Genomic DNA, 22,996 nt, shown 5'->3' on the forward strand with positions numbered 1-22,996 from the left:
CGGGCCGCAGTGCGCACGCGCAAACGCAGCTGGCTGCCCGACCAGGCCCCGCGGGCTACGGAGCACGCGTGGATTCGAGCGGCGAGTGGAGTGAGGAGCCCGCGCCGACTCCGCTCGTCCGCGTCTCCCGACACGGTCAGGGTAGCGGCTCTGGTACTCGGGGCCGGGCGGAAGGGGTTGGGAGGCGCTGCCGTCTCGGGTGTGCTCAGGTCGGCCGCGGGGCCGGGCCCGGGCGCGTGGAGCCGCGCTTCAGCCGGGGTCTCAGCGTGTGGAGTAACGGCCGTCTCCAAGGCGTGGAGGGGAGGGGGGTGGTGTCTGGAGGGGGGCCGCCTGGGCGTGTTCCGGGAGGCGGGGCGGTTGTGGTGGCAGCCCGTGGCGGTGGACGGTGTGCGTGTGGACACCGGGGTCGCGGGCGGCGTCGTTCTGTGGAGGGGCACGGGGCAACCTGCCGCCCCTCGTCGGCCCCGTCCGCCCGCGTCCCTGTAGAGGCCCGGATGCTGGAAATATGGACAATTTAGAGATCCACCCTCCACACAATTTTTTTTTTTTTCTTTTTCAGCTATGAAAGTAGTTTTCTTAATCTGCTGTTCGGAATTATTTGCTTTGAAGTTAAAGCCAACTTTTTTGTTTTCATGTTTTTATTTCTAAGTAATTAGCTAACAGATTTCAGGTTGCAAATTGAAAGCCATTGTCAATCCACAAATGCAGCTGTGGAAACATCCGTACGCATTCATATGTGTACACAGGAAAGTATGTGGACTCGCGCACTTTTCCTTGCCCTTCAGCTGTTCCAGGCAGTGTCGTGGTGCAGCTGGAATCAGGAACCGACTGTACCTGCAGTCTCTCGCAGGAGACGTTGGATTTTAATATTTGCTAAAGTGGTGTTGCTTCTTTTTTATCTGAGCACTTGCTGTTGGCATCTGCCAAGGTGTGTGTGGTGTCTTCCCGCACTCCCGCGAGTAATCTGTGGCTCTTTCTCTGGCTCGTGAACGTGATGGCAGGCCTGGGAGATAATTTAGACTTTCTGCTCTTGACAGCGGAGAAGGCAGTGGCACCCCGTAGGCTGCAGTCCATGAGGTCGCTGAGGGTCGGACACCACTTGAGCGACTTCACTTTCACTTTTCACTTTCATGCATTGGAGAAGGAAATGGCAAGCCACTGCAGTGTTCTTGCCTGGAGAATCCCAGGGACGGCGGAGTCTGGTGGGCTGCCGTCTGTGGAGTCACACAGAGTCGGACATGACTGAAGTGACTTAGCAGCAGCAGCAGCAGCAGCCCTTGACAGAGCTTTCTAAAAAGGGAAAGAGAAAGCCACCCGCCTTTGCTTTACCTTGAATGAACACACACTAGGTCGTTAGGTAGGGATGCTCCCAGGAGATTGTAAGCGTTGTGAAGGAACACCATTCTGAGCAAATGTTGGTGGCCCCCCATCACCTCAGGTGAACTGGTGTGGTCTCTGGGAGACAGGTGGGCACCCTGGAAATACCTCACATCTTCCACTGAGGCTCTGAAAATGCACAGGCAGCTACTCAGCGTGACAATTTCACGTTTATACATGTGCTGCCTTGGAGTGTATGATCCAGTTTTCTGGGGGTGAAAGGTTTCATATTTTTGGGGTCTTTGGTCAGAGTAGCTTGAGTGAGTTGAAGAAATTACATTATCTACAAACATTATTTCCAAACCTACAGAAAGGGATAAAGTTTTTTTTGTAATTTTCAATACAATTTTTAAGAATCATTTTAGCCTTGAGCGCAGTCTTTGTTCATGTTTGGCTGTGTCAGGGCTCAGTTGCTGTGTTTGGGATCTTGTGTCATATTTAGCTGCAGCATGGGATCTCTTAACTACAACACGTGGGATCTAGTTCCCCAGCCAAGGATCAGACCTGGGCCCCCTGCATTGGGAGCAGGGGAGTCTTAGCCACTGGACCACTGGGGAAGTCCCAAAAGGGGGTAGTTTTCTTGATAGGTATTTTCCTCACTGGAGCATATTAAGTTTACCTAAGATGCATAAAGCTGTTCAAAGAAAACTGAACTGTCGTCATATATTCAGCTTGACCCAAAGCTGGCAGAGTCAGAGCTTTCTCCTGGACCTACTGTACTTTTCTCCTCCATATTACTTAAAATCATAATTTATGGTAATTTTCATTTTCTAAGAAGAGGACAAAGAGAAAAGATAGTCAAGGCTTTCTCTCCAAGATTCCTGAGACCTCTAAGCTTTCTTTTACTCTGACAATGAGAGGAGATGGGAGAATGGCAGTATGTTTGTTAGCAGAATAATCACCTTGCTCAGACATTTTTAGGATTCCCTGTCTAGAGTAGTAACCTTTAGAGAGATCCTGAAGGAAAAGAAAAGATGTGTCTTGTGGGTGTCCCTGGAAGCTAGTAAGCATTTGGACGACCTCTCAGAAGGCACTTGGATACATGTACTTTCATCACGTCCGCACTTCTCCCCACAGTAGAAGCTGGGCCTTCCACTTAGCAAGGATTAACATATATTTGACTAACTGAACAAGACAGAATCCTTGCAGTAGTGGTGCATTTGATTCATTAGAGCTGATCTTGGCAAAAATGTGAAGTTAGAAGGACACCTTTTGGGGAGTAAACCAGCTTGTGACTGAGATGGAGGTGATCTCATCACCTCTTGATCCAGCGCTGCAGGGAGCTCTAGAAGTGGTGCTCATGGAATGGAAAGCCCGTGAGTCCCCAGAGACTTGACTTTGAAAGGCAGTGTTCGTGGGACGTGTAAGCGTCAGGTGCCCTGTCATCGCGTGCGTGTCGTTCTGTACATAAACCTGCCCCAGGTGTCATATTCCATGATGAGGGTATTTGCATTCCATGGTTCAGCCCTGTGGCTTCGCTCTCCTGTTACTAATGATTGTGAACAGTGCCCCTCATCAGAGCACTAAGTCCACCCCCTTAGCAGTTCTGCTCCATTTCTCAGCAGCTTCTAGCACAAATGTGGGACCTTTGGGCAGCCCTCGCCAGGGTCTGGTGCCCAGTCAGTGGGCATTCTCTTTCCCTCCCAGACTGTAGCAGCTTCTTAAAAAACTCCTGTTCCCATGTGTAGCTCTAAAGCAGGTGAATGCCTGGTGTGTAGCATCTAGAGCTGTTATTGTATGGGTGATGCTGGAAAGGCTTGCAGTCTTCCATCACGTATGCACACATACATGTGCCAAAAGTTAAGGCTGTCAACTTTGTATTTTAAGAAAAGTTTTTAATTAAGGAATATCGGTAGAGACCAATAAGTAAATTATACTTTTATTTTGAAGTAAAAGAACTGAAGCAAGAAGTAACTTATTAAGGAAATAACCTGTTCATGAAAAGTATTTGTGTGAAGAAATACCATTTAAGTCAGTAGGGAGAGTCAGAGGGTCATGAGTGATACAAGAAGATGTGATTTTGGAAACTTTGTGGAAGAAAACATTTCCTTGTTTTTTTCCTATTAAACAACCCTGTCTTATAACAAGTTGGTTATATGATCGTGCATTTCTGAATCATTGATTAAAATCATTCGCTTCTGATTTGAGTTGTGGGTTCTATAACTCTTCAGCTTCCCTGCCCTCATCTTTCTTGTTTTTAAGGTGAATTATAAAACTTTAGAGTTTATAAGTACAGTATACTTTAAGTCATTGTTCTGTTAGCTGAGCTCACGTGTTTGGTCTTGGAGGGCCTGGCTTCCCTGCTGTTTGTGATCTCGTGGAGTCTGTACGTTAGCATCAGTGTCTCTGGCGACCCCTGTCCCTGTGACGTGCACAGAGACTGCTTTAACTCCAAACACACTCTGCTTCTGGGCGGCCTTTGGTGGTCTGCAGTCGCTCAGGGGTGCCTAGTAGTGACATTAAAATACCCACTAGCTGTCTGATGCTATGTTAAGACTGCTTATCTGTTACAAGGGTGTTGGTCCTTTCAGCAGTTCTTTGGACATACTGATCACTGGACCCCCTCTGGAAATGTCCCAGCCCCGTCCTGGAGCAGGCAGGAACCTGTGTCCCGAGGCCATCTGTGTGATTTCTCGTCGCACTGCTGCATCAGGGCACCTGGGGCACGGGGACGTGATCATCAGATGCAGGCAGTGATCTTCTCCACTTGCCTTAGAAGAAACAGACACTACTATGCGGAGCAAGTTTTCAAGATTCTTTGGTTACATTTTTTAATCACTTCTCTTTCATGGTGAACAAATGTTTTCTGTTAAGCTATGTGAGAACACAAGAAAGAGATCTTGCTTGTTTTAAGGGCTGTCCTTTCTATTTTACAAATTCTAAAGTATGGTCAATATCTCCTCCCTGTACTTTACAAACAGAAGCCACCCTGGGATGCTTGGTACCCTTGCAAAGCTGATCCCATCCACAGACTCTGTCTGTTTATAGATGTGTATGGAGTCTGTGATGACAAGAAGGGTGACCTGGAAGCATTCAGTTGCTTCCCAGAAAGCTGATGAGCCAGTCTCGTGGCATGTTTGATGCATGAGTCCCGTGTCATGACAGTTTCACCACAGTGTCAGTAAACAACCCATCTGCCTCATGTAGAACTGACTGGAATAGTCCGTGTCAGATGAGACATGTGTTAAGGTTGATTTGATCTGGTTAACAGATTGGACAAAATGATGTCTCTATAAAGAAGAATCACTTTTGACCAGATGCCAGAGGCTACGATGTACGTAGATTTCCTTGGATTGCTTTTTGAAGTCAGCGTTTGCTTCTCCGGCAGTGTTCTCTAAATCGTTTGTGATTTTGTAGATCCATGCCCTTTGAATATCTGTCACATGCAGTCCCACATTGACTGTTCTTTTCCTTCAGCATTTTCAGTGAGCATCATAAATGACAGTTGAAAGCAACTGCCCAGTGGTTTGTTGATTCCTTAATTTTAATGGACCTTTACTAAAAATATTAAGTGTTGGAGCCCTTAAGGATCAACTGATAAATGAGAATTTCATATTTAGGTTTCATGTAGAACTCTGTCCAAATTCTTACTCTGTATCTTGTGGGGAGGGGAAACAAGTCAGGGATTTACTTTTGCAAAAACACCTGATAGATTTTATATTCATCATTTATAAAAAACTTGTTTTGAAAGCATTAAATTTTTTTTTCATGATTCTGAATCCTGAAATACAAGACCAGTATGAAGCCTCTTTGTACCTTGCAGCTCGGTTTGCAGTGTTCTTAGACTTTCTCAGCCCTGCACAAAAGCTAATAATCTTTCCCTTTATCTTTTCTTCTGGGACAGTGAGCATGGTTCACTTGAAGGTGTATCCCATCTCTGTTGATATTTGCATTATGTTCATGCATTGTTTTCTTAACTTTGTCCGTACTTTTTAGGTCTTTTAGCGTATTTAGGACAGTTGGGGTCTTTGTCTAGCAGGAGTGCTGTGTGGCCTTTTTCAGACATGGCTTTTTTCTTTTCAACGGGCCATGCTTTGCTGTCTCTTTGTATGCTTTGTTCAAAGTGCTTTTGTTCATACTTTGTTTATAAAGTATGATTTTGTTCATACTTTGTTCACAGTATGATTTTGTTCAAAGTGCTGGAAATCAGATTTTCCCCCTTCTCCAAGATTTGCTTTTTCTGTCATTCTGTTGTTGTCATTGCTATTATTATAGTCTGTTTTTGTGCTAAACATCAGCCTGAGGAAGCTTGAGGTCTTTCTAAGCCCACACCTTTTCCCGGGCATGTACATGCACCTTCTAAATCCCTCCACGTATGCGGTTGCTGTTTATAATGGTCTGGTCCTTAAATATGTGGCCCGTGAAGGGGGCGGGGTGGTCGTAGCGCTTTAAATCCCCGCAGAGTTGCCTCTACTGGGGGTGGGGGGGTGGAGTGCTGCAGCAATGGCTGCCTGCCTCTGCCTCCATGATCAGAAGTACCATCAGCAATCAAAATCCAGGTTCCCAGTATTTGAAGAAAGGGGTCTTTATTGCCCGCTTTGCCCCACTGGTTACATACACGCTGCTCCTGGAGCTGTTGGAGTTGCGTTCTGAGACTCCAGCACGGCTGTCTGCCTGGCGTCCGTTCGTCTCAGGGCTGGAGGGGCTTGCATCTTCCCCATAGCTTAGCTCTCAGGTGCACGTGAAAGTCCTCTCTACCCTCATAGGATGTTTTCCCCTTCCGCCCACTGTCTGAGCAGTAAAAACACTGTCCCCGTTTTCTTTCTGCCTCCTTGTTTCTGCATGTGACCAGTCTTATGTGGTGCTTCCCGCTGTGCTGTGACTTGGATTTCTAGAACTGGCAACAGCAAACTTTCAGTGGCATTGACCTCGCTGTGTCATTGTCCTCACTTAGCTGTATAAGTTAACCCCTGAGCATAAAACCTTCCTGAGGCAAAAATAAGGAGAAGGGATAGGAAGCCACTGCTGAGTTAAGGGCCCAAACTGACTGAAATTAACATTTTAAGTCTTCTCCTGGGAGTTGAAAGCCTTTGAATAGACTAATGATCCAAAGCAGTTCCATCAGATAGATTGTGCCAGTACAATTCTCTCAGTATGGAGATAGTCTTCCCAGATCCTTCTAATAACTTTGTACACACTCTAACCATTCCTTCCCACCTTTAGATCCCACCTTGATGATGTCTACCTTCTGAACAGTCTCATCTCTCTGACCACTTTATTTTGTGCTCTGAGATGATAGATCTGTTAATCTGCATTTTGTCTAAAAGTGATCCAGTGATAGCTTGTTCACTTGTGTCCAGCTCTTTGTGACCCCGTGGACTGCAGCGTGCCAGGCTTCCCTGTCCCTCACTGTCTCCCAGAGTTTGCTCAAACTCATGTCCATTGACTCGGTGATGCCATCCAACCATCTCATCCTCTGTCGTCCCTCAATCTTTTGCAGCATCAGGGTCTTTTCCGATGAGTCAGCTCTTCACATCCAGTGGCCAGAGCATTCAGCATCAGTCCATCTTAATCTGTGAAGGTGACAAGTGACAAGCCAGAGCCAGTCGTGCTCCCTGCACACAGCGTTCACCATGCTCGTCATTTCCTGTCACTCTTCGTAGTGTTGCTTTAATTATTGATTTCTTGTGGTCCCTCTGCTGCCAAGTAGTCACATGAAGGTATTAAACTAGTGGTCACCACAGATTCCGTACTGTCAGTGAGATGCTGCAACTTGAACAGTACTGAAGGTAATATTTTTGTTCCTGTTGTGTGCCAAGGACGATTAGGTGGTTTGTAGATAGTAACTCATCTAATTCAGAACAACTCTATTAAATAAGTTTTAACATTATCTCCATTTCATAAATGAGAAAATTAAGGCATAGAAGAGTTAAATACTTGCTTAAAGCTATGTAGTTAATAAGTGGCAAAGCCATGATTTACACTTAGGTAGTTCAGCTCCAGTTCTTGCTCTGAATCCAGTATTGTTTTCCTAATGTCTAAATAAATAAGAGCAGAAATGCTTTTTCACAATCAGTATAAAAAATACCAGGTATCTGCTTCAGGTAAGAGCTGTTTGTATAAAGTATTAGAACCTCTCCATCTTGAGATGAGTCTGTGCAGAAATTATAGATCGTTCACTGTGAAACACTGCAAACATTTAAGACTACAGCCTGCAGCAGGAAGTTGTGTCGTGATGCACGACCCTATACACACACGTGTGTATTTTTTGCTAAAACATTTCACAGAGCACTACTGACTTCTACTATGAGCTATACATGTACTTGGATACATTCTTTTCTGTTTTTAAAAAATCTTATATTTTCCTACATTGAATTCATATCTTAATGGAAATCATTGTAGTGTGAAAAGTGTGGGTAGAAAAATAGATGAGTCCTTTCATGAGATTTATTCTAAGTTCTTTGAAAAAGATTATTACTTGGGGAAGGCCCAAACTGTTTAGAAGCCATTTCAGACACTTTTTGGTTACAGAATTAAGTCCATGGGTCTCTGCAGATAATATAGTAAACATTTTTTAAATTATGTATTCCTCACTCCCGGTGGTAACCACTATCTTTAATCTTTGGTTTTTCATTAACTTGCTTTTATCCCCATGTTTCTGAACTTCACTTAAATAGAATTATTGATACTATATGTATTCTGTAACTTTGTGATTTAACATATTCTTAAGATTGATTCTTGTTAGTATATATGGCTGTAGGTTTTTTTTTTTTTAACACTGTCATGAACTTCCACTAGGAGTAACAAGACTAAATTTCCCCTCCCATCTGATAGAACTGAAAAAAAAAAAACAGGTAAAATATGTGGGGAAAAATGTCTTTGAAGATAACGGGCACCAGGCCACAAAGGTCAGTGGTCCCTGAAAAAGGGAAATGAACAGACTGAACCTGATGGTTACTTCGTCTTACTGCCCGAAAGACTTTTCAGGCCGCTACGCAGGGAAGGGAACCCAGGGACCGCTCTGAGTTGAGGAAATACTGATAGATTCTGGGGAAGCCTCATGGGAAGCAAGCAGGGCAGAGTGAGTACAGAGGAGGAGCTCCAGAGAACTGCGGTACAAGAAATGTTCATTCAAGCACACGGAGAATGACAGGTGATGGCAGTATTAATCAATACAAAATGAAGTGCAATGTAAGTGGTTACGATGTAGGTTTTTTTAAAAGATTTTTTAACAGTGTGCTGTATTTCAGTTAAGTTCAGTCGCTCAATCGTGTCTGACTCTTTGCAACCCCATGGACTGCAGCACGCCAGGCCTCCCTGTCCATCACCAACTCCCGGAGTTCACTCAAACTCATGTCCATAGAGTCGGTGATGCCATCCAGCCGTCTCATCCTCTGTCGTCCCCTTCTCCCGCCTTCAATCTTTCCCAGCATCAGGGTCTTTTCCAATGAGTCAGTTCTTCGTATCAGGTGGCCAAAGTATTGGAGTTTCAGCTTCAGCATCAGTCCTTGAATATTCAGGACTGATCTCCTTTAGTATGGACTGGTTGGATCTCCTTGCTATCGAAGGGACTCTCAAGAGTCTTCTCCAACACCACAGTTCAAAAGCATCAATTCTTTGGTGCTCAGCTCTCTTTATAGTCCAACTCTCACATCCACGCATGACATGACTATTGGAACAACCATAGCCTTGACTAGACGGACCTTTGTTGGCAAAGTAACGTCTCTGCTTTTGATATGCTGTCTAGGTTGGTCATAACTTTTCTTCCAAGAAACAAGTGTCTTTTAATTTCATGGCTGCAGTCACCATCTGCAGTGATTTTGGAGCCCCCCAAAATAAAGTCTATAACTGTTTCCACTGTTTCCCCATCTATTTGCCATGAACTGACAGGACCAGATGCCATGATCCTAGTTTTCTGAATGTTGAGTTTTAAGCCAACTTTTTGACTCTCTTTCACTTTCATTAAGAGGCTCTTTAGTTCTTCGCTTTCTCCCATAAGTGTGATGTCATCTGCATATCTGAGGTTATTGGTATTTCTCCCAGCAATCTTGATTCCAGCTTGTGCTTCTTTCAGCCCAGCGTTTCTCATGATGTACTCTGCACATAAGTTAAATAAGCAGGGTGACAATAGACAGCCTTGAACTGATTTGGAAACACTTTGTTGTTCCATGTCCAGTTCTAACTGTTGCTTCCTGACCTGCATACAGATTTCTCAAGAGGCAGGTCAGGTGGTCTGGTATTCCCATCTCTTTCAGAATTGTCCAGTTTGTTGTGATCCACACAGTCAAAGGCTTTGGCATAGTCAATAAAGCAGAACTAGATGTTTTTCTGGAACTCTCTTGCTTTTTCCATGATCCAACGGATGTTGGCAATTTGATCTCTGGTTCCTCTGCCTTTTCTAAATCCAGCTTGAACATCTGGAAGTTCACGGTTCACGTACTGTTGAAGCCTGGCTTGGAGAATTTTGAGCATTACTTTACCAGCGTGTGAGATGAGTGCAATTGTGCGGTAGTCTGAGCATTCTTTGGCATTGCCTTTCTTTGGGATTGGAATGAAAACTGACCTTTTCCAGTCCTGTGGCCACTGCTGAGTTCCAAATGTGCTGGCATACTGAGTGCCGCACTTTCACAGCATCATCTTTTAGGATTTCAAAGAGCTCAACTGGAATTCCATCACCTCCACTAGTTTTGTTTGTAGTGATGCTTCCTAAGGCCCACTTGACTTCACATTCCACGATGTCTGGCTCTAGGTGAGTGATCACACCATCATGATTATCTGGGTCTTGAAGATCTTTTTTGTACAGTTCTGTGTATTCTTGCCACCTCTTCTTAATATCTTCTGCTGCTTTTAGGTCCATACTATGTCTGTCCTTTATTGTGCCCATCTTCGCATGAAAACTTCCTTGGTATCTCTGATTTTCTTGAAGAGATCTCTAGTCTTTCCCATTCTGTTGTTTTCCTCTATTTCTTTGCATTGATTGCTGAGGAAGGCTTTCTTATCTCTCCTTGCTATTCTTTGGAACTCTGCATTCAAATGGATATATCCTTTTGTCCTTTGTCTTTCGCTTGTCTTTTCTCAGCTGTTTGTAAGGCCTCCTCAGACAACCATTTTGCCTTTTTACATTTCTTTTCCCTGGGATGATCTTGACCCCTGCCTCCGGTACAGTGTCACAAATCTTCATCCATAGTTCTTCAGGCACTCTATCAGATCTAATCCTGTGAATCTGTCACCTCCACTGTATAATCGTAAGGGATTTGATTTAGGTCATACCTGAATATCTAGTGGTTTTCCCTACTTTCTTCAATTTAAGTCTGAATTTGGCAATAAGGAGTTCATGATCTGAGCCACAGTCAGCTCCCGGTCTTGTTTTTGCTGACTGTATAGAGCTTCTCCATCTTTGGTTGCATATAATCAGTCTGATTTCAGTATTGACCATCTGGTGATGTCCATGTGTAGAGTCTTCTCTTGTGTTGTTGGAAGAGGGTGTTTGCTATGACCAGTGCATTCTCTTCACAAAACTCTGTTAGCCTTTGCCCTGCTTCATTACTCCAAGGCCAAATTTGCCTGTGGTGTGTTTATATCAAATGTAAAAATAAGACGTTGGACAATAGTAACACAAAGGCTTGGAGGAGAGAAATGGAAGTTATATACAAATCGTAAGGTTTTTGTATAACACAGAAGTGGTGTAATGCTATTTGATCGCGTGCCATGATAGATAGCCTATAAACCTGTAATCCTTCAAGTAACTACATAACAGTTACAGGTGGCAAGCCAGCAGAGGAGAAAAGGAAATGTTTTCCATGTGATATAGTACCCTACTGTAGGAATACACAGCAGTCTGTTATATTATGTAATGTCCAGTGAGTGGACATTTCAGCAGTTTTAGTTGTTGCCAGTACACATTTCCACTTTGAACGTATTCTCCATGTCTATTTATGTGAATCACAAGAGTTTCATATAGTTATATGATGCAGAATTTCTGAGTTTGAAGCAGAGGTAAGGTAATATTGTTATCCAAAATGTTTTCATCAGTTTACATTTCAGCAGCAAAGTAGGCCGTTTCTATTATTCTACACCCCCCAAAACATTCGGTGTTACCTGTCTTTTCCATTGTAGTCAGTCTGGTAGGTGTATGGTTGTATCTCATTGTGATGGTAATTTGCATCCTCTCTCATCTCTTAATTTTCCTATCTCTTCCTCTACCCCTCCTTTACCAATCCTTCACTTGTCCCATTGTAACACCTAGGAGCCTTAGGTCACCTCAACAATGACATTCACACATAAAAAGCTCTGATTCAGAGTCTACTGTGAATTATCTGCATGTGACCACTGGGGTACCAGAAGAAAGCAAAACATCTTTACAGATTTCATTCTGCAAGGAGTCATAAAAATGTGAAAAGTCTTATTGTGAAAACTGTATACATGGAGAGAGTAAGCATGCATTTATTTGTTCAGCTTTAGTTAGTGGAAGATCTCTGCAGACATATGTATGCATGTGCTTGGCTGCGCCCGGTCTTTGTTTATGGCACGTGGCATCTCGTTCCCTGACCAGGGATAGAACCCGGGCCCTGCACTGGGAGTGTGGGGTCTTGGCCACTGAACCACCAGGGAGGTTCCTGGTCTCAGAAATTTTAAATACCTGTTTTCCTGATACAACTCACTTCCAGTTTGGATCATTGCTGTGAGTTAATTTTTTTAATTGTTTGATGGAAAGGAAAAACACACTAACATCACTTGACTCATTCCCTGCAGGTGTGAGATGAGTGACTCCGAAGACGAGGGGCCCCCCCAGCTTTCTTCATACGCCCTTGCAGCTCTGCAGGAGTTTTATGCTGAGCAGCAGCACCACCACTCTGACCTCTGTGGTGACGACAAGTACAACATCGGGATAATAGAAGAGAACTGGGTAAGTGACCATGCTCCGCATCCATCCGGACGTGTTGGCAGTGTGGAGTGTGTTCTGTACCTAGTCCACTGTTGGTCTTTACCCCACCTAACAGCCCAGTTTGTCTCGCTTGTCACTAGGAAGCTGATAGCCTGTTCAGTAGCTAAGACACTGGGAGTGCAGATTTTCCTCATTCTGACCCGGACTGCTTGGTGGTCAGAGGAGGGGACGTTTCAGATAGGGGAAGAGAGCGTGTCCAACAGACTGTACTTCTTGTAGACAGATTCATTCTGTCAGTTTTTACTGGAGCACAGCATTCCTTATGGGAAGGGATCATTGCAGTAAGGGGGCAACTGGTGTTAAACATGTGAAAAATTGATGAAAGGGGTTTTAAAGAAGATATTAATAGTTCCTGGTGCACAGTATGTATTTTAATTGTATTTTTATGAGCCAAATAAAAATAGGAATTTTTAAAAGTGAGTTGAGGAAAGCTAACCTAAACTGTAACGTAGAAATCTACCTTTTTTGAAGCATAGTTGAGAAATAGATGAGGCTTGAAATTTCTTTGACTACCTTAATCATCGATCTGCCTCTCTTCATCACTTTGCAGCTGGGAGGTGTGTGTGTGCAGTCTTTGACATTTTGTGTCAAGTGTAGATCTAAGTTATATAAAGTTTATATTATTTTATATAAAATTATATAAAATTCATCATCTGTTTGAAATTGGGACAGAAATGTTTCTTTTTATTTACTCTGGATGTTCCACCTACTCAGATGCCTCTAGTTTTCTTTCGTCATGTTTTCGTCTTTAGCTTGATGCTTTGAATAGTAAATATTAGAAACCTGAGTCCACCTTAAGGTAGTCTTTCTCTTTTCCTTTTGCTTGCTTAAATACTATGTACTTTCCGATTCTGAAAGTAATCTATGGTTGGTGTAGGAAATAGGTAAACATGAATAAAAAAACAAGTCATAATCTCACTACCTGAATTAACTATTTGTATATTTTTGGCACTTGTTTTGTTCACAAAAATGAAGAAATCTCCCAGGAGGCATGAGTGAAACTTTTAGATGTAGGTGACAAAGAAGATCTTAGAACCTTCTGGAGAAAAGCATGTCACCTCCAGTGTCTCAGGACGGGTCACATTGCACTTTTCAATAGCTTTATTAGAAACTAGAAAAAAAGTGAAGCACTGCCTTCAATATTTAGAGTGAAAATTTCATTCAGTCTAGGATTCTATGCCCAGCTGAGTTACCAATGAAATGTGAGGATAAAATGTTAAATGTGTAAGACATGGTAAGTCTCACAACATTGACTTCCCATGCACCACTTTTCAGGAGCTACAGGATGATGTTGGGAGAATTAGGGATAGTTTCGGAGAACCCAAGCAAATGCAACAGTGGTTTGTTTATTAACTCTAGAAGAATAGGAGGTGCCATACCAAAAGGAAGTGCAGAATATACTGCATGGCCCAGCACTGACACTGGCTGTTGACAGAATTCGTTTTGGTAAATAGATACGAATTAAAAGGACACGTGTATGCCAGGTCTAATACAATTCACTCGTTCCTGTCACAGCAGCTGAGCCAGTTCTGGTACAGCCCGGAGACGGCCATGCGCCTTGCTGAGGATGCAGTGGCAGCTGCCGGGGAGGGCGGCAGGTGAGATACTGGGTTCTCTTCTCTTTTGCCTTTTAATCTAAAGTAATACTTTAAATGTCCTTCCTGGATGAGAGATGGTTTGTAAGAAGGTTCACCTGTAATCTGCAAAACCTGTGGTTGATGATTTGAAGACCACAAGGAATAAAGAATGCTTTCCTGTCGCCGCTAGGGGCACACTCAAAACCCTGTTCCATGTAAGTCATCTTCATCTGTTCCTTAACATTTTTCTATTCCTTTTATTCCCCTGCTGCTGCTGCTAAGTCACTTCAGTTGTGTCCCGACTCCTAGCGACCCCATGGACTACAGCCTACCAGGCTCCTCCGTCCATGGGATTTGCCAGGGAAGAGTGCTGGAGTGGGTTGCCATTGCCTTCTCCTTTATTCCCCTAGAATTGCTTTAAAAGAAAAAAATCTTAATGTTTGATCTTTCTGAAATTTTGAGAATTATAGGTTTTGTTAGTTTGGTATTTATTTCTGTCAGAACTTTGTGTGCATGTGAAGTCAAATGGTCCTGAAAGACTTGTTGAACAAAATAATCCTGCCGAGGTCCTGCCCCGGCTGATCCAGGGTATTCAAAGCGGGGATGGCGTCGGCGACCTATTTATTTAAATATTTTATCAAAGATATAAAGAGTAATAGGATGAGGATAGCTCAGTAGGAAAATTCAGTGGAGAAAAGAGGCTGAGTAGCTTGGTTTACGCGGGAGACCAATAAAACTTCAAGACAAGAAGTTTGCATCACTTACGTAGGCCGCAGGCGTCCTTCCATTCTCCCGAAGGAGAGGAGACACTGAGGCCTCCCCGGTTGGATCTTAGAAGCCCAGGCATAATTAGTAAGCATGGGGGGTTCCGAGCTCCAGATGGAGACTCAACCAGAGTGAGAGAGCGAGCGACATGGGGAGACCAGTATTTTGAGAAACTGATCCTAATTCTTTATTTTCCAGAGTCTGTTTTTATACACTGAGATGTTATACTAAAGTCACGTGGGGACAGCAGTCCTGACTTTTATTAAAGTCAGGTGCTTCACACAAATGTATACAGAGGTCTTAGGGGTGTTACATCATCTTCTGGCCAGGGGGGGGCCTGCTGACAATTTACGACCCTCTCCTTGTGACAGCGGTCAGTCAGCCAGGACACTTATTTCTCCAGGGGTGATTATTCTTAAAACAGACGCCACCCAAGTAAAGTTACATTCCTATAGGGTGAGGGTGTAATGGGTTTTAGTTAAGGAAAGAATTTACTTAGCCTAAGGTCTAACGTAGTCTTCTGTATATTCATTAATGTGTGTAAGGGCAGGGGATGTGGAGACTTAGCAACAAACATTGGCTCAACAAATGAAAAACCCTTCACCAATACAGTTTCTAATCAGCCCATTATACTTATACTAATAGTTTCTAACTTTTCTAAGGAACCTGTTTTTAGAAGGTTTAAAGCATCTCCTGCCTCTCACAGTTGGGAGGCTGTGAGCAATCACATGTGGCCGGACAAGCCTGTCAGGCAAGCTAGAGAACCTTCAGAGGAGTTTGTAGGTTAAAACACTCTTATCACGTCCAGGAATTATTATTAACTGGAGCTCTAAGTTAACTCCTTCTCTGAAAGAGGTGGTGGGGGACAGCCCCCTGTAAAGTCAGAGGTGTAGGTGAGCACAAAGTAGTAAAGTAGGCAGGCTCTGGTTATGGGGGTAGATGCTCGAGGAGTTCCAGGGGGACTCCTGAGGCTCGATCCCGCCTTTGCGTATGTCGAGCCTCCTTCCTCATGACCTTTGCCACGGGCGGAGTACGTCACTCTGGCCCCCAACATAATCCATTGTTAATTTTCCCCTTGTCCCCCACTTGCCTTTCAGCTCTTCTACAATTCTAAACCTGTTTATATTGGCACTTGTTCATTTGTCACTTACAGACATCTCACCTTAAGAGACTAAGGATTTAGCTTCTTCATCCTCCACTGCACACAGGTGTGCTTCCTGTCCGTGCTCCCAGTAGTTATATCCATTTTTATGGTTGGACTCATTGGTAATATTTTTTGAGGCTCTTGCTTCTACATACTTCCCTGGTGGCTCAGCTGCTAAGAATCCGCCTGCAGTGGGGGAGACCTGGGTTTGATCCCTCAGTTGGGAACATCCCCTGGAGAAGGGAATGGCTGCCCACTCCAGTACTCTGGCCTGGAATCCCCATGGAGAAGTCCATGGGGTCACGAAGAGTCGGCTACAACTCAGCAACTTTCATGAGTGATAATTAGTTTGAAATTTCCTGTTTTATTCCCTTGGTTTGGGTTTCATATTAGTAGCTTCATAAAATGACCTGGGAAGTGTTACTATGTTTGTTTCCTGGAAGTGATTGTGTAGAATTGGTGTTAGTTATATCCTGTCTTGGTTAAATAGGGTTTATACGTCCATATCACTAACCCTCAAATTCTCCCAGTGGTGTAAATCTCTTAACCAACGAACTTAGACATATTTCAACTCCTTGGAAAAAATACTCCCCCCACCCCCCTGGCTTTGCCACCTCTTCTGTCTGGGCTGGTGTACGTCCGGCTCTGGTCTTGGTATTTCCCTCCACCATCTACCGAGTGTCCTCTTATCTTTCTTGTTCTGACCTTCCTGTATCCAGTATCCCAGTCCTTAGTTCACAGCTTTATCTTGGTTGGGTACATCCTTCAACACTTTTCACTAGAGGGAAATTTTAAAAACCTGTCTCAAAATATTTTTATTCTACCCATTCTCTTGATGTGTTAGTTATTGAGAAGTACAATGCCATTCTGATTTCTTATGAGAAACCTGTTTTTTGCACCCCTGCCCCCTGCTGGCTTAGGGTTTTCTCCTAATGCCGTGTTGTGTGTCCTGGCATGGTGCTTTCATTTGTCGAAAGGGGTGGAAACCTTTCTGTTCTCATAACTCGGGTCCTCCAGTTTGGGAAAATTGTCCTTTTTTTTTCTTCTGTTCTTCTTTACCTGATTCATTTTTCTTTCTGTCCCTTTCACATGTTTTGTCTTTCTTACCTGACCTTCTGGGAAAATTCCTCAACTTTATCTTTGAAACTTTCCACTGACTTTGCCATTTCTGCTGTCCTGTACTTTATCACCTGTAATTTCTTAGGTCTCTGGATATTTATCAAGGTATCTTGTTCATCCTTCTGAGGACATCACATTACAGGACTTCTTCTCTTCACAGTCTCTGACTCCAGCATGCCTCTCATGTTTTATTAATATTTTGGCTTTAGTACGCACTGACTCTCCTGAGTGGTCTGCTGACCCTCTGCTGTGTGCTCCTAGTTGAGATGGGCACGCTAAGGCTGGAAGCTCTGATACATGGGCAGGCTTTCTCTGCTTGGTGTCTGCAGTTAGCTGGTGTGGATCAGCTGTTTTCCCAGGAATGCCCGGTCAGTAAATCCAGGCTTTTTCTTGTGGGCTGGTAAGAGCCCCAGAGCGAGCCACCTTCCTTCCTGGGAGTCACGCATCTCGTTGACCTCATTCCAGGAGGTCAGGGCTCCCAACATCTGGTGGGTTTAATGTGATCCTTGCCATTCCACACGGCCCTTCACCACTAGCTGTGCCCCTACCCCCATCCGGACAACATCCTTCCCATTTTCTCCCACAGTGTGGAGGCTTGGTGCAGAGATGAGAATCCTGGGTCTTTTCCTCTTCGATAGACCTTCCAAAAACAGTCCCCCTGCCGCCCCTTCACCCCTACTTCTTGAGCTACCTGGTTTTCAGCTTCCTGAGCTGCGGGTGCTTTGGTGTTGGCGAGGCTCCCTCTCAGCTTTCCTGGCTGCCAATTTGGGATTTGGCTCCCTTGGGCCTGCAGAGTCAGAAGCCACCCAGACCACACCCTTGCCTGTCAGCTTCCTGAGCATGTTTCCTTTGTCTTCCCTCATTGTCTTGCTGTTGGAGGTTTCCTTCTCATGATTAATTGCTTTGAAGAAGCAAATCTAAATGAATGTGTTCCCTCTGCATCTTTATCTGAAAGTCCTAAGGCTTTTTCTTTATATATTAAATATATGAATATTACCAAATAACTTGAAAATATTTAGTTTGAGGCTTAAAAGTATTTGAAATAAATGTTAAAAGAGACCAACAGGAAAATAACAGGTAAATTCAGGTCATGGGCTGCGTAACTCTTGTACCTAATGTTTCACATTTTTTTACCATGAAACATACATTTCATACTCAAAAATTATGAGTTTGTAGATCTGTAAACACCAGATTCCTCCCAAAATTCACTGCTGTTATTACTTTAGTTTGTAGTGTGAAGAAAATCTGACATGGGCTATACTTTTTCAGTGAAGTGGTTATTTGCTGCTGTATGCTATCACAAAGCTCATTCATGAGCTGGGTCTCTCTGTTCCAGAATAGCGTGTGTGAGCGCCCCCAGTGTCTACCAGAAGCTGAGAGAGCGGCACAGAGACGATGTCTCCGTCTGCATCTTCGAGTACGACCGCAGGTTTGCCATATACGGAGAGGACTTTGTCTACTATGACTACAAGAACCCTGTGGACTTACCTGAGAGGATCGCCACACACAGCTTTGACATCGTCGTGGCAGATCCCCCCTATCTCTCGGAGGAATGTCTTAGGAAAATGTCAGAAACCATCAAGCTCCTGACCCGGGGAAAGATCCTGCTGTGCACAGGTTTGTGCTGGCCGACCACACACCCTGTGACCTCATTCCACTTATCTCCCTGCACCCTGGGGCTGAGGTGCTGCTGCCTCTCGGGGCCTGTTGAGAATTCTGTGGCACGACGCCCAGGAAGTGGGGTTTGGCGCGAGGTGAGGGCACCGGGAGTGCTATCTGTACTCAGCAGTGTCAGTACTAGTAACGTGTCTGGCTCAGCCTCTCTAGCTGATAAAGAAATATGCAACCTCTGGGGTTAAAGTGGATGTCAGAGGTCAGAGCAAGATGTTAGATGGTTTACCAGAACAGAAGATGTTCTCACCGGTGAGGGAGGGGGATTATCCTGGCGTTTCAAAATGAAAACATGAGCTGTAGGTCCCCCTACTTTCAGGCCTGCAGCCCCTCGCTCCCCCTGGTGCAGAGGACGGGCTGGAGGGAGACGTGCAGTCATCAGCCAGAAGCTGGTACAAATGTGTTTGCACAATTAGATATTACTCAGAAAGGGGCTGCTGAGTCCAAGTTGGAAAAAGTTTTTAGTAAAATTATCTTTTGTTACTTTGTAGAATATAAGTAATTTTTACAATTTCTAAGTATCTCAGCTTTATAGAGGCAGAAAAATTCTTGATAAAGGGAAAAATAGTAGGAACTTGGCAAAAATGTTGGAGGAAGTAAAAGGATAGAAAGCAGTGACCTTCCCCCTATTGCTGAGTGGAACTGGCAGCTCCTTGCCCCGGCCAGCGTGGCTCTGAGGCTTGTCTGGTGGTTCTCCTCAGGTGCTGTCATGGAGGACGCGGCAGCAAAGCTGCTTGGAGTGAAGATGTGCAAGTTTATTCCAGAACACACTCGAACCCTGGGAAATGAGTTTCGCTGTTTCGTGAATTACAACTCCAGGCTGGACTGTAATCTGTCAGTGCAGCTCCCAGTACAGGAAGGACCCAAGTGACGTTTCCTCTCTGAAAAACTACCACCTCCCCTGTCCTCATTTTCGAGGTAAAGACATTATGATTTCCTTAGGATGTCCCTGGAGCTCAGGGTGCTTTTGCCAACTTGAGTCTGTAGAATTATATCTGGAAGAACTTTTAGACCCCATCTAGTGGAGAAGGCAATGGCACCCCACTCCAGTACTCTTGCCTGGAAAATCCCACAGACGGAGGAGCCTGGTATGCTGCAGTCCATGGGGTCGCTGGGAGTCGGACACGACTGAGCGACTTCCATTTCACTTTCATGCACTGGAGAAGGAAATGGCAACCCATTCCAGTGTTCTTGCCTGGAGAATCCCAGGGACGGGGGAGCCTGGTGGGCTGCAGTCTATGGGGTCGCACAGAGTCTGACACACCTGAAATGACTTAGCAGCAGCAGCAGTCTGCTCTCCTCACTTAACACAGGTAAAGAGCTGTACGTAGTGACCAGCCAAGACCTCAGCCCCTGGCTCTAACAGCCAGGGAGTTTGTAGTTGAGGATGCAGTTTGTGTCCAGAAGAGGGAGGGCACATGCCCAGTAAATATTTGTTAAATGTTTCCATTCAGAGAGAAGGTGCAAATAAAGGTTACCTTTCTGGATCTTGGTGGGGAAAGTCGATTCTTCCATTGGGTATGTGCTGCCTGTTAACAACTAAGGTGAGCTAACCTGACGAACACAGTTAATGGAACTGCTTTATTTTTCACATGCAATACATTTACTCTCCTTTGTCCAGTGCTCTGATGTTTGCACTATTTATATTTGCAGAGTGGCTGGAAAATGTTATACAATAGTGGCAACTGAAATAATTACCCAAGGTTTGAAGGCAGTTTTTCTTTTTGTGTATTTCTTTGTTGTTGACCTGAACCCTTCTGAAAGGTTCAGATAATATCTAGTGGTGTATTCCAGATATACCACCACTAGGCTTACCGTATGTTGTTATTTCCAGAGGTTGAGCACGGAAGTAACATTCACCCCAAGCTGTAGAGAACTACCCACAGGTTTCAGTTCTGAATTTTTATTTGGAAAATATGAATTTTGCTCAGCAATGTTTTTCATGTACAACCTCTGTCAATATATAATACAAACTGGAAGTTCTCAGTAAAGCTTCCATTCAGATCAAGCCAAGGCTGATGGTAAGTGGGGAAGAGAGCACATAAACAGAGGCTGACTTCACAGTTGCTCTTAAAAACTTCAGCCATAAAATTAAGACCTTAATAAACATCGTTTGCTCTAAGAACTAGTTGAGACCATCAAAGCTGAGTCCAGAGAGAAAACCACAGCCAGCATGCCCTTCACCTACCTGTAGGTGTTACATAAATCGAGTTAAGAAGGTCTCACGTTTACAGATAGTTCTGGGGTTTAGCTGCAGTGCTAGAAGAGGCTCCATTCCTGCATTCTGGAAACTGTAAGTCTGCCCACTTAATAGCTCCTGAAGCCCTTAAAACTAGCCAGATACCTGGGAATTGGCACAGACCTTACATACCACGCTCTGACCTCACTGCCTCTTGTCCACAAACTGGCCCCTGACTTTGAAAAGTGAAAAACTTTCTACCTGTATAAACCTGTGGTGATTTATATCCTCATGAATAAAGACTGGGGTGAGCTGAGCTGCCCATAGGGAGGGCAGGTCCTGTCCAGCCATGTCCACTGGTGACCAACCGAAGAGTTAGCCTACCTGAGCTTCTAAAAATTCCTGCTGAGGAAGTGAAAACAATGTTTATAAAATGTTTACAGGTCAGGTAAAAACAATATACTTGCTCAAAATGGCTAATATGAAAATACTTTGTTCCTGCCCCTATTGAAAAAAATAGCTGAATAAACGGATTACACTCTACTTTTTAAAAAAGACTGCAAGCATCAGTCTGTCCTCTGAGGCTCACCCCTCCCGTGGTCCTGGGGGGCGAGGCAGGCCACCCTTCCCAGTCCCCATCACCTTCCGGCCGCCCTGCGCTCCTGCTCGAGGAAGTCCGGGGCAGCCCACCACAGGATCCAGTCCGGTCCTGTCCACCGCTGGGCACGTTTCCTCGGGCCCGGGGTCCCGGGTGGGCGGTCAGGGCCGGGCCGACTTGTCCAGGCTGGAGTTGGCGGCGTCCGCATCCTTGTCCGGCCCGGGCACGCAGGTGCAGCCCACGGGCACAGTGACATACTCCTCGACGTAGACGGCGCGACCGCCTGCGCAGCCCGGGGTGCGGCGCAGGACCACCGCAGGCACGAGCACTGGGGCGCTGCGCAGGCGCACGTCCTCCTCCCCGCGTGGCCCGGTCAGGCAGCCCCGGCACAGGCAGTAGGCCTCGGGCAGGTACCGCGGGAAGCGGCCCGGGTCGTAGGAGATCCTGCGGGGAGAGGGCGGCGCTGGGGCCCGGGCCACGCTCCCTGAACCACGCCCGGAGTCTACCGCACACCCCGAAAAGGGAGATGCCCCTCCTCAGCCTGGAGCCTGCAGCTCCTCCAAGGGTCCTGTGGCCTCCCACCCCGAACCGCCAGACCCGTTCAGGAGGCCCAGACCCAGGTCCCTCTGTCCATCAAGGTCCACCCACCGCCCTGCCCACGCGAAGGGGCTGAGTGACACGGAGAGGGGGCGGGCAGGCCAGGACTTGGAAAGTGAAGGAGACCCTAAACCTGACCACTCCATGTTCCTCCATGTCACCCTACTTCCTGGTCAGATGCCAAATCCAAAGCGTCAGCGGCCCACGGCGGGCCTACAGCCGCCGGCGGACTCTGACCACACCTCCCTGAAACCCGGAAGTCACTAGTGGGGACCAGCACTCCTCCCTAACATCCCCCACGTCACAAGGTTGCCATGACCCCAGACTCTCATCACTGTTCATCTGCCCTCTTCTAGAGCCTATCCCTTGTGACCCTTTAGTCTCAAGAGTCACAGCTGTGACCTTTGACCTCATGGGGGACACACTGTATGCCGGTCACACCTGGGAAGGCCCCGGAATGCTAGCCCCACGGGAGCACAGGACAGAAATGAACCAAACGAGATCAGCCCAAGGGGACCTCTCTGGACTGGTCTTCCCTGGCCTGCAGTGCCTGGGACTTCCGGGCAGCAGCTGAATTAAGAAGTGTCCAGCTAAGAAGGACCTTCACACAACCAGTTATGGAAGCACAGGTGCGGGAAGACACGTGACAGTTGACAGGGTGGGGAGGTGGAACCTGACCGGCTGTCAGCGTTGGAGGCAGGAGACCATGTCAGCCAGGCTAACTGCCCACAGCCTGGGGGCAGCCATGGCCCCTGACTTGAGGGAAGGTCCATGGCTCGCTTCCTCCTTTGGGTTCAGCATCTTTAGACACTGATGGAGCAGATGACTGAGCAGGAAGACCCAGAAATGGCATCTTGGCAGCAACAAGTCCACCTGATGACGCTGAGTACAAGCCACTTAGCAGGAAAGAGCTAGGACGGTCTGTGTGGGGTGATCTGTGGCCCCAGGGAAGGAGGGGGGTGCTTAAACTCAGGGACCACGCACCTGCCCCCAAGCGCCTCACTGCCCAGAGGGACATATCCGAGTCCTTGGCCACCACATGGATGTGGGGATAAGGTCAGGTGACCAAGACAGGCATCGCAAT

At 45.7% G+C, this 22,996-nt stretch overlaps 2 protein-coding genes across 6 annotated transcripts in view; one reads left to right on the plus strand and one right to left on the minus strand.

Moving 5' to 3' along the window:
• EEF1AKMT1 (EEF1A lysine methyltransferase 1) lies at positions 1-20,025 on the plus strand. 5 transcript variants are annotated; one of them, XM_070800305.1, is made up of 5 exons: positions 1-135; positions 12,070-12,223; positions 13,778-13,860; positions 18,204-18,484; positions 19,240-20,025. In XM_070800305.1, exons 2-5 carry the CDS (start codon positions 12,077-12,079, stop codon positions 19,407-19,409), a joined length of 681 nt encoding a protein of 226 aa, XP_070656406.1. In that variant the 5' UTR covers positions 1-135; positions 12,070-12,076; the 3' UTR covers positions 19,410-20,025. The 5 variants fall into 5 exon arrangements, with proteins under 5 accessions (XP_070656406.1, XP_070656409.1, XP_070656408.1 ...); XM_070800308.1 differs by having other exon boundaries at positions 13,781-13,860; XM_070800307.1 differs by having other exon boundaries at positions 13-141.
• Positions 20,026-21,194: 1,169 nt separating this feature from the next.
• The window catches only part of IL17D (interleukin 17D), a 31,333-nt gene continuing 29,531 nt past the window's right edge, over positions 21,195-22,996 (minus strand). The window contains exon 3 of the mRNA XM_070800303.1: positions 21,195-21,759. Within this exon, the coding sequence (XP_070656404.1) occupies positions 21,477-21,759 (283 nt within the window). The 3' untranslated portion in view covers positions 21,195-21,476. The remainder of the gene's footprint in view (positions 21,760-22,996) is intronic.

The sequence above is a fragment of the Bos indicus genome, chromosome 12 (genome assembly GCF_029378745.1).
Source record: "Bos indicus isolate NIAB-ARS_2022 breed Sahiwal x Tharparkar chromosome 12, NIAB-ARS_B.indTharparkar_mat_pri_1.0, whole genome shotgun sequence".
Taxonomy (NCBI): Eukaryota; Metazoa; Chordata; class Mammalia; order Artiodactyla; family Bovidae; genus Bos; species Bos indicus.